Source organism: Alternaria rosae (assembly GCF_020736505.1).
Source record: "Alternaria rosae strain MPI-PUGE-AT-0040 chromosome Unknown BKA58scaffold_9, whole genome shotgun sequence".
NCBI classification, from domain to species: domain Eukaryota; kingdom Fungi; phylum Ascomycota; class Dothideomycetes; order Pleosporales; family Pleosporaceae; genus Alternaria; species Alternaria rosae.
The window spans coordinates 261,949-275,962 of NW_025763578.1; the positions used below are offsets into that span (position 1 = coordinate 261,949).

General features: G+C 52.4%; 6 protein-coding genes across 6 annotated transcripts; 3 read left to right on the forward strand and 3 right to left on the reverse strand.

The window, feature by feature from the left end:
- Positions 1–226: 226 nt before the first annotated feature.
- BKA58DRAFT_233251 (uncharacterized protein) lies at positions 227–4,235 on the forward strand. The gene is made up of 2 exons (XM_046166526.1): positions 227–341; positions 397–4,235. The coding sequence occupies exon 2, from the start codon at positions 445–447 to the stop codon at positions 3,850–3,852; it is 3,408 nt and encodes a 1,135-aa protein (XP_046021744.1). The 5' UTR covers positions 227–341; positions 397–444; the 3' UTR covers positions 3,853–4,235.
- On the reverse strand, positions 4,168–5,468 carry BKA58DRAFT_471995 (uncharacterized protein). The gene is made up of 4 exons (XM_046175258.1): positions 5,237–5,468; positions 5,056–5,180; positions 4,665–5,016; positions 4,168–4,615 (listed from the first exon to the last, which is right to left on the reverse strand). Exons 1-4 carry the CDS (start codon positions 5,278–5,280, stop codon positions 4,336–4,338), a joined length of 801 nt encoding a protein of 266 aa, XP_046021745.1. The 5' UTR covers positions 5,281–5,468; the 3' UTR covers positions 4,168–4,335.
- Positions 5,469–5,891: 423 nt separating this feature from the next.
- On the forward strand, positions 5,892–7,016 carry BKA58DRAFT_462242 (uncharacterized protein; the record flags this gene model as incomplete). Its single annotated transcript, XM_046174838.1, has 3 exons — positions 5,892–6,001; positions 6,056–6,821; positions 6,885–7,016. The coding sequence occupies exons 1-3, from the start codon at positions 5,901–5,903 to the stop codon at positions 7,014–7,016; spliced, it is 999 nt and encodes a 332-aa protein (XP_046021746.1). The 5' UTR covers positions 5,892–5,900.
- Positions 7,017–7,044: 28 nt separating this feature from the next.
- BKA58DRAFT_462244 (uncharacterized protein) lies at positions 7,045–8,031 on the reverse strand (the record flags this gene model as incomplete). Its single annotated transcript, XM_046174839.1, has 2 exons — positions 7,045–7,604; positions 7,678–8,031. The coding sequence occupies 2 exons, from the start codon at positions 8,029–8,031 to the stop codon at positions 7,176–7,178; spliced, it is 783 nt and encodes a 260-aa protein (XP_046021747.1). The 3' UTR covers positions 7,045–7,175.
- Positions 8,032–8,965: 934 nt separating this feature from the next.
- BKA58DRAFT_233290 (uncharacterized protein) lies at positions 8,966–10,594 on the reverse strand. Its single transcript, XM_046166527.1, has 3 exons — positions 10,010–10,594; positions 9,916–9,961; positions 8,966–9,863 (listed from the first exon to the last, which is right to left on the reverse strand). Exons 1-3 carry the CDS (start codon positions 10,438–10,440, stop codon positions 9,174–9,176), a joined length of 1,167 nt encoding a protein of 388 aa, XP_046021748.1. The 5' UTR covers positions 10,441–10,594; the 3' UTR covers positions 8,966–9,173.
- Positions 10,595–11,573: 979 nt separating this feature from the next.
- Positions 11,574–13,984, forward strand: BKA58DRAFT_404619 (major facilitator superfamily domain-containing protein; the record flags this gene model as incomplete). The annotated part of the gene is made up of 4 exons (XM_046171854.1): positions 11,574–11,671; positions 11,719–12,353; positions 12,406–12,486; positions 12,531–13,984. The coding sequence occupies 4 exons, from the start codon at positions 11,574–11,576 to the stop codon at positions 13,982–13,984; spliced, it is 2,268 nt and encodes a 755-aa protein (XP_046021749.1).
- Between the last annotated feature and the right edge of the window lie 30 nt (positions 13,985–14,014).

Consider the following 14,014-nt stretch of genomic DNA (forward strand, 5'->3'; position numbering starts at 1 on the left):
ACGGCCAGGGTGTTCGGCCGGCCGTCAGCTAAGCAGGGTAGGCGGAGGAATGCGTGGCCTGAGCCTATCACGGCGGCGTCTTTGTATCGATAGGCCTGTCCCGCGCGTACCCAGACTCCGGGGAAGTGTCTGAGGCAGCCGTCACTAAGCTGTTGCGGGCTGCGTGCATGCGTGCTAAACAGTCACGGCCCAAAAGTATCCACGGCCTCTTTCCCCTCGAGTGCCCACCAGTTCTGTCGCGTCCGTCGCGTCCTCACAGCTGCGCCCTGCCCGTGTATAAAGACCCGTCGCTCCTCCCCTCGACATCGCCTGGTTTTCGCAATCTGCTCGCACTATCTTCGGTACGCTCTCGGCCCCACCAGAATTTCCCTTGGAAACGTGCTAACGGGATGAAAGCTTCAACAGGAACCGCGACATGTCTCTCTCCTAGACTACTCGCGTCCTATGCGGGATGCGCTGCCATCAACATCAATGGCGGGGTTCGGGGGCCCAAATACCAATGTCACGCGACAAAGCCATCATGCGCCTTCACAGCCAACTCCCTCGAGACGATCGCTGCCAGACGGGCCATGCAACTATCGCGACGCGCACGTAGGCCAGTGTGGATGTGACCAGTTTTGGGACAAGCTCAGCGCCGAGCTGCACGATGAGAGCGCCGACCATCGGCCTAGCAGCGAGCGCTCAACCTGGTGTGTCTGCGGGCACCATGCCTGCTTCCATCTGAGGGCGTCGCGGGCGCCAGAAAGGCAGGCGCTTTCGATCAATCTCCCGCTGCAGTCACTGTATGCGACTGGTGAAGAGCCGCGACAATCACTGTCAGGCGCGCAATGCGACACGAGTGCGGGCTTACGGCAACTGGGCGACAACCTTCTGTCTGAAGGGGGTCAAGCCATATACAATGAGCGCATGCACCAGCGGCCCAGTCCTAGCCAGCGCCCCCAGCGACAGCCCTCCGGGACCAACTCGTTTGGTCGCTTGCTACAAAGTCAGGACACTCCATCACAAATCAGCACGAGCGGCCTTCCTGGACTTCCTTCCGTGTGCTTGCTATCTCATGAAAGCCGCCCAGTAGCTAACAGCGAAGCTAGGTATGGCGTGAATCAGTCGCGCCAGACGGTGACAGGTCTTGGTCTTTCTACGATGAACTTGGAGAGCATGGCTCAGCTTAACCGTCAACAGTCGCCTACACCCACCATACCCGACGACATCAACATCGTTCATACCCCGCAAAAGCTACCCAACGAGCCCATCATCTCCCCTGGCAGAGCGAACACGGCGCAAGAAGGGGCGAACGTTACCAGCCCGTCGCGCGGCATCCTCGAGCACGTCTTTGAGTTCAACCGCAACTTCCAGCCCGACGAGCCTGGCGATACCATACCAAACACCTACAATCCCGAAGAATACGTGCAGAGCGCTACCGAGGTGGCTACTCCAAGCGTTGGGAACACTCCAGATCTGAGCGCTGCTGATCGGGCTGTACAGGATGGGAAGGACATGATTGACGCGATGAAGCGCATCACCTCGGAAATCCAACAGCAATCGACAGGCTCACCCGAGCGACAGACATATGGCACAGTTCCCACCCAGCTCTTGCCGAGGAACGCTCCTGCAGGACCACAAGAACAGCTGCACAACCTCCTCCAATCTGCTCCCCCACAAGGCCTCCAGAAGCTAGTCTCCTACCTTGCTCCTCTCCATAACCTATTGAATTCGATACCCAATGTAGCCAAGACAATGCAGGAACTTGGTAGCCGCCTAGACTTGCTGGAGAACGGATCTTTCAACTATGTTCAACCGGAGGATTTGAACAATACTTTGGACATGTATGAGGGTAGGCTCATTGATGTCGAGCATCGCATGGATGAACATGAACGGATGCATGAAGCTATGGAGGAGCAAAGTAGCACTAGCTCCTTCAGCCGAAGGCGCATCGGCAACATCACCACGTCCTTTGACTCCAACCACTCTGTGGATTCCACGACTTCTTCCGCCCTTATCCTCGCGGCCATGGATCGCAAAGACACAGAGATGGAGCTTGATAGCATCAAAGAGAGATTAGATGTGTTGGAAGCCGCGGCGCCGCCCACATCCTTGCAACCTTGGGAAGTAGAAGTTGTCCTATTACCATGGGGTCCCGACTTGAAAGGCATCTGGTTCTCGCCTGATGAGCCCATGCATGACATAGCCAAGACTACAACCCAAAACTCTGAAGAGTGGACTCAGGCTCACACATCCAAGCCCATCAAGGGCCTACCATTTCTTGGACGAGATTCAGATTCAAGCCCATACCCTGGTACTCGAAGTTCAGCTAGAGGATCTATAAATAGCCAAGCCGAAAACGGATGGAGCAGCCAAGACATCAGCAACTGGGCTTCAGGATCTACGGATGACTGGCTGTTTCCCAAAGCCTGTGGAAGCAATAACTTGGTCTACAAGCGACTTCAAAGCAGAGGTTTCGTCCGAGATGTTACCTTTAGAGGTTCCAGCGCTAAAGATATTCAAGAAGCTTTGTCACAGGCTTTTTCTGATGTCTTTGACTACCTACAGTATGATGACAGCGACGAAAACCCCATGGTTTCTGCGTACCCAGGTCTTCGAGCGCCCTACATACCGCTACGGAAGGTACTCAAGGAGTCGCGACTACGTTTTCTCACGCCCGCCGAAATGTCCAGCAGTGCGCTTTGGAATGCTCAGTTTCTTTCAGCCGGCGTCATGATGAGAGTGTCAGGCGGGAAGAAGAGGCTTTACGTGACAGTCCGCGAAGCCTACACCCAACAAGTCGATCGTAATGAGTTCGTCGTTATGGAACAGTCATGGCCAGAGCTGCGCCAACTACCTCGATACCAACCCGACCAAGATTCGCAGATGGAAGGCAACGACGAACAGTGCCAAGCGCACGTTCCCGAAGCAGATGCAAAAGAAGCATGCTGGCAGTTCGTTGAAACGTATGATGCTCCGCCTGCCAGTGTGCATTCGTCTTTCGGAAGCAACCAGTCTGTTCAACTGTCCATGCGCCCTGCTGGCCAAAATTGGCGACGGTCAATCACTCCCAATTCGATATTGAAGAACAAGCAACCCCAGCCCATTTCGCCACTAAGCGAGAACCATCTGCAACGTCCACTCTACTATCGCAACCGTACGGTATCTGCTTCGGTTATCGACACCGTCACACCTCGTCAGTCGAAACGCCGCTTCAACCCGTCCATCGTTGAGCAATCCTCTGCCCCGCAGCCAATCTCGCGTGCACCCAGCCTGCCATCAGCGAGGCTGAAGCGACGTCGCGTGACGAATTCCTCCTCTCCGCGTCCCGAGGAAGCACACGTCACGATATGGAATGCGACCCCCCGGCAATCACGAGAGCCGCCGTCACCCTTCTACTCCTCACAGCCTGCACTACCACGATCAAACTCAGACGTAATGAGCAGACCAAGCCAGCGATCTGTCGCTTTAGCAGGTAAATCAACGCCTTTCGCCTACGCGACACCGCACTCAGGACCCTTCCCGGCTGGCCCTGGTTTCAACGCTTACAACAATGGCGGCGATACTGAACCAGACGATGACAATGACGCGTACGAAAATGACGATGGGGAGAAAAGCTGGCGTGGCGTAACCGATGACGATAACGATAACGATAACGATAGCGCTTCGAGCTCGGTTCTTGATGCCGAGACTGGGGCGCAAGAGGCAGCTAGTTTCTCAGGCGATGACAGCGGGTTTGGCAGTGATAACGGAGAGGATAGCGATGCACCATCGGAGGACGATGGGGAGATTTATGCGCAGCGTCAGCAGGAGGAGGAAGATGAAGACGACGAGGATGTGTTTGATTCTTTGCTTAGTATCATTGAGGCCTAGATATACAGGGTTGATCCATGGATGCTTTGGATATCAACATGGCGCCGCACACCGAGAGCATGGAATCTGGATACTCGGCATCCAGCTTGGAGTACATGTGGAGAGAAGTACACATTTATCAGCATAGGCGTTCTGAGGCAGGGAGATTTTGTACTATATTGCTTCCATCGTACTTGCAGCGTTTTGTCCTCCTTTTCGGAACCTTGTTCTTTCGGTTCCTGATTAGCAAAGTGTGTCTTTGTATACTACTAAAATTGGTCGTTGGGGTATGGTTATACGATTAGGTTAGTGGCGGTGGTGGAACGTCCCTCTTCTCTCTACATTCATGGAGGGTGAGCTGGAAAATGGATAGCTTAGATTTATTTCTGGTGCATCAGTCACTTGCATGTGAAGATAGTGATCTTGATCTGTTGTCCCTGGTTGAATTTGGTATGGAGGCTCATGCAACCTTCCCCCGTTCCCCCGTATAACTCTGATTCTGGCTCAAGTGCGAAAACAAAAGGTTCGGGAAACAATCTTCCAGATGAAGATCTCACATCTCGCCCAGGATAGAGACTCTTCTGCTTCATCAGCGGCAGACTTGATGGTGAAACCAAAGGCATCCTGTAAGACGGCAGTCTCATCGAATACATCGAAGACGCCAACCCAGAGACCCGCGTTCTCCTTGACATCAAGGCACAGGCTCCTCGCTTTCTTGACGAGCTTATCGCGAAACGTGGGAGCGTCAGTCCACTCCAAAATCTCTGGTACCAGGTAGATCTTCCTGAGCCCAGGAAGCAGTCGGTGCAATTCTGGTGCAAAGAAGGACTGACCGCCCCAAAATTCCTGGACTAAGTATCCATCCCCAATGGAGATAGCGGGGGATAGCACGGCGTTGATCGAAGGTAAGTTGCTTGGTGAAGAGGTCGATGAATGCAGGCACGTCGAAGTGGAAGCAGTTGGTCTTGTACTGGAGAAGTGCTGTCTCTGTATATATCTGACGACATACACGGCCGACGGTGAAGATACGAGAAACACGTTGGGAAGTATTGCCTGGGAGAAATACGTCCAATGAGTCTCCGCTGTAAATGTGATGACTACCATGGTAGCCACGATTACGCGGTTCTTTGGGGGGCTTGGGCTGAACGGTGGTGGTGAGACAGAACTCAAGTCGTTCGGCGAAGTCTGCTTCGTATTATTCCCAATCACGATCATCATCATCACTTGGTTCGTATAGAGTAACCAGCTTGGCGAGGATGACGTGGCCTCCCACGGCGTAAGCGAAGATCTTGTTGCGAAGCTCGCCCGGAAGACGAAGAAGCGGAGACTGAGTCATGTTGCGGGTGGTACTAAGCGTGTCAGTGATTAGATGCCTTTCAGTATAAGCCAGGTTTCCTTGACTTACATCTCTGATACCGCACCGGAGACCTCAGCATTGATGTATGCCATCGTACCGATATGACTGCGCGTCGAAGGTTGCAGATGCAATGGCGGTGTTTAGAATTGAGGAAACGTAGAGTGGTAAGGCAGGAAGGAAGGCGCAAACAAACAAAAGCACGTGCAGAAACTGATGCGGTGGTGGGTGACTGCGTTTGACTAGCGTGGTATCACATTCTCTATCTGAGCTCACCTGTGAGTATGTACGAAAGCAGGTAAATCAGAAGTATACATTCGCGTCAAGATTTCCAAAGTTTCCAATGTCTACACAAATACTGTTGTGAGCTACAGAGCGGAACCATCCACAAAGACTTGCCGCACCTATTTCATATCTTTCTAGTATAGCATAGCTGTAATACAAAAGATTGAAGCTCATTCGCATCGCTTAGCATTGCTGAGAGCGAATTGTCCACCAATTATCGTGATACCACGATGACGTCACGACATGAGAATGTGACAGGTGCATATGCTGGGCAACCTCTCAATTCTACGAGACGTCACTTGTGGTAATAGACAAGCGCGTATATTAAAAAAATTATGTGGCTCCATCTGTACGGAAGGCAACAGCCTGTACTTCCCTACAAACTTACTTAGCATTATCCTTTCTGAAACATCTGTTCTAGATATACAACATGCAGTCCGTTCTCCACAAAGTCGTTGGCCCCAAAGAGGTCCACCCAGAAAACCTCGAAGGTCGCGTCGCAGTAGTCACCGGTGGTGCTCTCGGAATCGGGTACGGGCCAACTCCTCCCTCCCTCTTCCCAATTCTTCGCTAACACGCCCAAAGATATGAAGTCAGCCGCGCGCTCGCCCTCGCAGGCGTAAAAGTAATCATGGTGAACCGCAAAGAAGAGCAAGGCGCCGACGCCATCTCAAGCATCAAGAAAGAAAAGGCCGATGCCGAGGTCGAATGGAAACACTGTGACATGGGCAGCCTGAAGGAAGTCAAAGAAGTCTTCTCCGAATTGCGCAACTCGCTGGACCGTCTCGACTTCCTCGTTTTGTCCGCGGGCATAAACACAAACTTTTATGGGGAAGACGCTGATGGTATCGACCGCCACTTCGGAGTGAACTTCCTCGGTCACTTTTACGTGTGCAATCAACTCTGGCCATTGCTCCGAAAGACAGGTAAGATGGGCACGAAGCCCGCGCCAAGGGTCGTCTTTGAGTCGAGTGAGATGCATCGTACGGCACCATCGGACGTGCATTTCGCGAGCATGGACGAGATCAATGACAGCTCCATGGATCCCACACGCTTGTACGGACGCACGAAGCTGGCCATGATTCTGTTCGCAAAGTACGGGCTGCGTGACCGCGTCATCAAGCCTAATGGCGACAACGTATACGCTCTTTCGGTTCATCCAGGCGCTGTCAACACGGCTATGCAGCAGCAGTGGAAAGATGCATATCCCGGTATTACCGGCAAGCTACTATCGAATGCCATGCTCTTCGTTGGACGAGACGTTGAGCAGGGGTCGTACAGTGCGCTTTGGGCATGCACAGCGGATGAGATTGAGGAGAAGGATATGAATGGATTCTACTTCAACGACCCCGTAAGTTGCTCTTGACTCCAGATGGTAATACTGTTGAGCTAGATGACTGACACAGACTTGCAGGGCCAACCAGGTAAAGAGACATCTCAAGCCAGCGATGAGAACCTCGGTGCTGCGCTGTGGGACCTGAGTGAGCGGATCATCAAAGACAAATTGGGAGGGGACGCGCTGATTGACTGGAATGCGAATGAGTAAGACTGTAAGATTGAGCGCAATGGGCGCAGCTTCAAGTACTTCTGGATTCATGGGTAATGAGGAAAAGAACATAAACATGATCTTGTAGGCCCTATATTCTACGAAAAGTTATAACATCCCGAGAATATTATATGGTACATTAATAATGACGCCACCATCTTAAGAGATATAAGGCCAAACCTCGCGCGGACGATTGAATACCCACTCCGTCTGTCCAAGTCCCCGTGAAGCCACAGCATCACGCAGGTCTTGACAAGGTGAAGATTCCCTAACCGCTTCACCATCGAGCAGCTCTGGATGTTCGACGACGATCAAAAACACCGCCTCCCGCAGATCCCCCGCATGCTCCGGAAGATCTTCGTAAACCCACAAGATGGCGTCGATCATTTCTGGGTGGGGGTGATAGTATTCAGCTGCTTCGTTGAACCTCTTTGTACATAGCGCCTGTAGGTCCGGTACTAGATACTTGTCTGCTACTTCCCAGAGTTGAAGGTGTAGCAACATGTGGCGGGGTGTTGGTGTGTGATAGAGCGCTCGGCCTGAGCCCTTTGGCATGCCTTGAAGTACCCGCTGTCGTTTCTCAACAGTCTAATATGATTGTAGGTTTGGAGGTGTTTGAAGTTTTCGCTTCTGCGAGGTATTTTGAAGATGTAGCGCCAACGGCTAGTGATGCCGCTCCGTAGGGCAAGCCCGAACTCTCATCACCACTGCAGGGGTCGTTCTGGTTGATAGTTCCGCTGCTGGCATACGGGCTGTTGCCATAACTTCTGATCCATGTCAGATCTCCTGCGCGCGCATCGATCTTCCAGGAAGTGGCGTCGTAGTCGCCTTCATGAAGGAACTCGATCATGAGACTGATGATAGCAGGTTCGTCGTCATGAAGCGTTATGGTGCCTTCAGAAGCCTCTTTCCCAAACCTTGTTGCGCGCCGAAAGTATTCGGAGTAGGGAGCAATGACGTCGAGATCGACAGTATAGCTATCAACGCCGCAGGCTATAGTGAAGTTGGGCGTCATTACTCTAGAGTGTAGTCGTCTTGTGCAGGAGTTGAGGCTTGGGTGGGTGTGAAGGGACGAAGGTGGATTAGCAGTGATTGTCGGTAAAGTGGATATACTCAGTTCTTGCTAGAGTGTTCATGTGCGCGAAGATGCGATGACGGACAAACAGAGTATTCACCCTGCCACTGAGCACGTGAGTCGTTTTCTTTGGGATTTGACATGAACTCACGATGTGGCCAGCTTGGAGGAGAGAGGTCGCACATTGTGAGATCGAGTTTGCGATGCGGCACTGAGCCAAAGACTTGGGATTTTTTCCAGGGTTTGCAGTTTCTAGGCCCCAACCCCGTGCAAAACCTCGTCCAGCTGTCGAAAAGTTACAAGAGCTGCATCATGTTCGATGCTCATAGCAATACGCCAGGCATAGATCATGAGGCATAAAAGCCAGAGGAAGAGAGAAGCTTCCAGCTATGGAAGTCTCTGCTAGAAGCTGAGCATGCAATGTCGTCCTATAGACCACCTCATACAAGGGGAAATCTGAATAGGTCTGCAGACTACATTGGGACAAACCAGGCAAACTGGAAACCCTGGCGTTAATGTAGGCTCCAGGGTATTCAGTTTTTCCCTTAATTGAGATGAAACTAAAGGTATATTCACTGGCTGCAGGAAAGAGCTCTTGGGAGCAAGAACCTGGTCTTGTGTTCTTGCGTGTACTCCGGCCTGATAGGACGTAATATCCTTGACGCATGACCCATGTTTCAGCACCCAAGATCGAGCAACCTCGCAGGAGAAGGCTGTCGTGAGCGGCATGGCGTGGTTACAACACGCTCCGTGCGGAAAGCCTAAACATGCAGCGAGGATGACCCGACAAGGCCGCAGCTGTGGTGTTCCGTGGCTCGTGGCACGGCCCGATCGGCCAGTAACGCGAGCATGTCCGAGAACGAGAAGATGTTCCGAAGACACGGCGCGGCGGGGGCGCAGGGTCGTAAACGTTGTAAGACCGTCCGGTAGTAGTCTAGTGACCGGTGAGCAACCCCACCTCCGCTCCATGCAGTAGGCTCCAATTTACAGCCCTGTCGTGTTCAACGCTAGGGCTGCAGCTTTGCCACACAGCCGCCACCGTCAGCTTGGGGTCCGGATTACGGTTCCGCGAGACGAATGGCTCAGCTTGTACGCTTTCTTCCAAGACTCCAGCTAAATTTCCGAGCCTTCTCTGTCGTTGGACTTTGTTGCCGCGCCTTTCTGAGCGCAATGACAGCTTTTTTATGCTCCAACTGGTTCCTGTTCCGTTCCAGTAATGCTGACTCGTCGGCACCCATATCCAGTATGACTGTAATGAAGTCTACTTGGTTGTGTGCGACAGCGTGATCTAGCACGGAAGCAGGTTCGGTATCTTGGGCGTTGATATCGGCGCCGAATACGAGGAGGATGCGAGCTAGATTGACATAGCCACGCTGCGCTGCCAGATGAAGGGGAGCGCGCTGGTGGTCTCCTAGAATGTTCACGAGAGTGACAGGCTCTGGATGCTGTTCCAACATTGAACGGATTTCTGTAACGAGGGCGGGGTCATCCTTGCACTGCACCACTTTCCGGTGGAAGACTTTCCAGTCTTCCCCTGGCTTTGAGATGTCGGAGATTTCTTTGGAAAGAATGCTTTCATCGTCGTCGGATTGTGTAAGAAGAGCGCTCGAAGACGAAGAGGAAACAGAGAGACGCGGGGGCAATGTCGGGTTGGACGCTCTACGAAGGTGTACTGGATCTGAGATAGTGTCCGTATTCGAGAACCACCGATCAAGCGAGACGAGGTCATTTTGAGCTGGCTGATCCTCTTTGCTGGCATACCTTATGGGTTGCTGTCTGAGCGTCAGCACCATGTATTCTACTATACATTCCCAATGTACTTACTGGTACTGAGCTCTCGGAAACGCGGCGAATATAAGAGCTGACTTCACTAGCATCGCGTTAGAAATGTGACAGCTTAAGGAAGACCTGTACGAACAGATATGAACAGGCTCCAGTGACAAGGACAATGTCTCCCAGGTATCGTCGGATGTCATCTACCGCGAATTCGATATCCTTGGCTACTGCGTCCATTCTTCGTTTCACAGAGGCCTTGTCGAGAAAGGTCTCCGCACTTTTGCTCTGAGGTCCCAAGTCTGCTATCTTCCGTTTGATCTCTCTAAGACGATCGCGACATAGTGCGATTTTCTCACGTACCAAGATTGACGGCTCGCTATTGCCATCAGGCTCAGCTTGATGGTACTGTGAGTTGAGTAGGCGTACAACTCCATGCAACTCTGTTATTTTTTCGAGGAGTCGGTCAACCAAGTCGTCGATTTCCCGCACCGCTTCGATATAGTTCTTGCATGCTCGGACGAGGGCGAGCCCAACCGTTGCGATGGTAATTATGCTCGAAACCGGCTCGGCCATGGTTACTTGGGTTCCGTGTTTGGTGGCCAGGCCCGCTTTAAAGTGGATCGTTGGAGGAAGTCTGGGGCCAGGTTGTGGTGTTACACAGGGATATCGTCTGATAACTCAAGCGAAAGCGCAACGATCGTTAGGGATGCGGTGTCGATTTCATTTGAAGAAGGCCACTTGCCAGACGGCTCAAAGACCAAGAAGGGGCTTAGCAGAACGCGTGCTGCCTGTTCGTGACCAAGGACGAGGACGAGTAATGTGAGAAGCACACGTGTGAAGTGAGTTGACGTAAGAGTCAAGTATGAACAGTCAAATGCTCCATGCAAGGGTTGGCATTCGTCCGATGCCAACGGGCCGGGGCACTCCACACGTACCTGGGGTGCTGGGGAAAGCGGCTGGCGGGGAAAGCTCGACGGCCACACTATTACAGATCAAGTAGGCAACCGCTTATGTGCCGTCTCTGTAAATCCACAGCCTCTCTCACCACACCAAAAACTGACTAGCCGAGCAGGCTGCGGGGACAGCTCATACGCCGAGGAACCCGTCACTCGGAACATCATTTCGAACGTTCGCGATTTCGCGCCAGCCGGTTCATCTTCCAGAAGGAGACTCGAGAGGCAGAACAGATGTCCCCGCGATGACGTGTCCCAGTTAGGCAATTTCAAAGTATTCTGCGAGGCAGAGGGCTGAGGAGAGAACCAAGGTGTCACCAATAAATCCAAGGTTGCAAGGTGATGCAATGGCTGACCCTAATGCCAGATGCGGGTCGGTGGCGCCCGACATAATTTAGCGATGCATGCGGTTATTGGCTGAGATTTCCCAAGGCCCATGTCGCCTGAAAAAGGGCAGCGATGCATGCCAAAAGCAAGGGCAAGGCGGCCAATCCACTGAGAAGAGGTTGATCATCAGAACGTAGACCTAATGCTCAGCCACCCCTCTAGGAGCATCTGTAGGTAATATGGCGGAGGAGGACCCCAACAAGACATGCCGTATGCGCGATCTGGCTCGCCCTTGGAATCGAGCTGTCAGCCTTGTAGGACTCAGCCCAATGTGGCAGGCAAACATATATTGTGATGCTAGGGCGCGTTGTCGCACACCAATGTCGGCCTCTAAGCGACAAATATTTGCTCAAAGCGCTAGCCATTATGAGCGAGCACCCCCAGGAAGCAGCAGCTGTTGAAGGCACAGAAGGGACTCGAAACCTAGCGACAAACCAATTGCATTCAACAGGCGCAAGACAGACGTATGCATATGAGTCGATGTTAATAGGGTGCGACTGACTTGGAATAGTATAGATAATCCGTTTTTGACGTTCGATGACACGATTCCCGACCCCAAGACTCAACGGACCGAGCTCGAAGACTATGTCTGGGAATTTGCTTTGTTAGCCGGTCTCAAAGACCGCTATGAACTGCTTCAGTTCGGCGCTCGTCTTGCTCGAGACAAGTATGAGGCTATGAGAAGATACGCAGATGAGCTTACCGAGCCCGAGAAAAAGCTCTTGGAGAAGGAGAAGGACAAGAGCACAGGGTTTTGGAAGCAGTCGAAGTTTCTCCGCGCGACAATCATGACCGCAAGTCTTGCCGGGATGATCCAGGGATGGACGCAAAGCGCCAATAACGGCACTGCTCATGGCATGCCAGAAGACTTTGAACTCTGTGTCCACAGGGGTGCCAGTTGTCCTTCATCCGATCTTTGGACTTTCGGAATGCTGAATGCCATACCGCTCCTTTCCGCAGGCCTCTTCGGTACCCTCCTTGCAGATCCGCTACAGGAGAACTTCTTAGGGAGGCGAGGTAGTGTGATGCTGTCTTGTGGCATCACAATAGCCTCGACAATTGGTGCATCACTTACGCACAACGTAGGCTCACTCGCAGCTTGCCGAGCTATCAACGGGATAGCTCTGGGCGCAAAAGCGTCGATAGGTCAGTGCAAGCTCTCGCTCATGCTTGCGTCGATGAGTTTAACACCTTGTAGTTCCAATATATGCAGCTGAGATATCACCGGAGCATATACGTGGCGCTATTTTGGCGAATTGGCAGCTTGCTGATGCAGCTGGTACGTCCCCTCCTTCTGGTAAGGTACAACCGCTAATCCAATAGGCATCTTTCTCGGGTTTCTGGCAAACTTGCTGGTTGTTGTTTACGTGGAGAATGCCAAGTCCGCATGGCGTATTCTCACAAACACTGTACTCATCCCTACGGTACCTTTGTTGGTGATGATATACTTAATGCCGGAATCCCCGCGATATCTGATGAAGCATGGAAAGTACTGCAAAGCACTCGAAGCCTTCGAACAGGTCCAGACCACTCGGTTGCTAGCAAGTCGCGATTTCATGTATGCGCATGCTCAGCTGGATTTCGAAAGCCGACTGTTAAAAGGAGAGACAAACGAGCTTGGTACCCTGGCCGATCGCGTAGACATCAGCGCGCCAAGCTTGTCCGGGGAGCCATCTTCGCTACCACCGAACCGTGTGCAGTTAGAAAGAATTGCTGCACAGAGAGTCGTATCGCCAGGTCGATCAACCTTGGATCCTCGTGCCGAGATAAAGAACTCAGGCGCAATAGTGATACCGAGCAATAACCAGTACGAAGTCAGGCCGCAGCCCGAGCAGAACGAGAACAGTAACATCGAGCTCGCGACTATGAACAGGAGATGGAGTGATATCTCAAGTCTAAATTTCGAGGTTGGGATCAGGCGAACGAAGAAGAGCAATCCGTACTCTTACAACATCGGTGTCAACGGTTACTACAAGCGTCTGAGGGAGCTATGGTCCAATAAGCGGTGTCGACGAGCCTTACTGTGCGCTTCCGTGTCCATGATCACCCAGACTTTGACAGGCGTTAATACCATCGCCTTCCTAGGCACGATAGTTTGGCCCAACGCCAAGAGAAACAGTGATCGAACAGCCGCGACGATAGGTCTTGCCTTTGGAGCAGCAAATTACGTGTTCGGGCTTCCGGCTTATTGGTCTTCGGATCGATTAGGACGCTCCGTCATGCTTTTGCTCGGCCTGCCAAACATGGCATGGTCGATTCTAGTCTTTGCATTCCTCTTCAAAATTCCCGATCCGTCCGTCCAGATCCCGATGGTCAGCATCTTCGCGGTCATTTTCGTCGCCTTTTATGCCCCGACGGCTGGTACGTCTCCATTCTCAATCGCAGCAGAAGTCTTTCCTCTTGTGTCGAGAGAGGCTGGTATGGCCGTTTCCGTCGCCGTCAATCTCCTCGGCGCTGGTGTATTGGTATTAGTCTTCCCGTTCCTGCAGGACAGCATTCGGCCGACGGCTGCATTCTCCATCTTTGCTGGCCTGAATATGGTGGCATTCGTGCTGGTGTATTTGTTCGTTCCGGAGACGAGAATGCGGACCTTGGAAGAGCTGCAGTATACGTTCGATTTACCAACGGGATGGCATGTCGCGTATCGTGTGGGGTACATACGACAGCATGTCTGGGCGAATTGGTGGAAGTACTTGACTCGCAAGAGGGTCGAGCCGCCTATCCCGTTTTACGAGTGGGCACGAGAGACATATAGAGAGATGGAAGGTGCCAGCTGAGTTATGTAGCGATAGGCGTGAAGATGTTCG

Excerpts from the sequence above, each read along its gene's own strand:
- BKA58DRAFT_233251 (XM_046166526.1), top strand. The coding sequence starts at position 445 with ATGCGGGATGCGCTGCCATCAACATCAATGGCGGGGTTCGGGGGCCCA.
- BKA58DRAFT_471995 (XM_046175258.1), bottom strand. The coding sequence starts at position 5,280 with ATGGCATACATCAATGCTGAGGTCTCCGGTGCGGTATCAGAGAT. Across the intron at positions 5,017-5,055 it reads GGTTACTCTATACGAACCAA|ACTTCGCCGAACGACTTGAG; the intron begins GTGATGATGATG and ends AATACGAAGCAG. Across the intron at positions 4,616-4,664 it reads AGTCCAGGAATTTTGGGGCG|GAAGATCTACCTGGTACCAG; the intron begins GTCAGTCCTTCT and ends TCCTGGGCTCAG.
- BKA58DRAFT_233290 (XM_046166527.1), bottom strand. The coding sequence starts at position 10,440 with ATGGCCGAGCCGGTTTCGAGCATAATTACCATCGCAACGGTTGGGCTC. Across the intron at positions 9,962-10,009 it reads ACTGGAGCCTGTTCATATCT|TGAAGTCAGCTCTTATATTC; the intron begins GTTCGTACAGGT and ends ACGCGATGCTAG. Across the intron at positions 9,864-9,915 it reads TTTCCGAGAGCTCAGTACCA|CAACCCATAAGGTATGCCAG; the intron begins GTAAGTACATTG and ends ACGCTCAGACAG.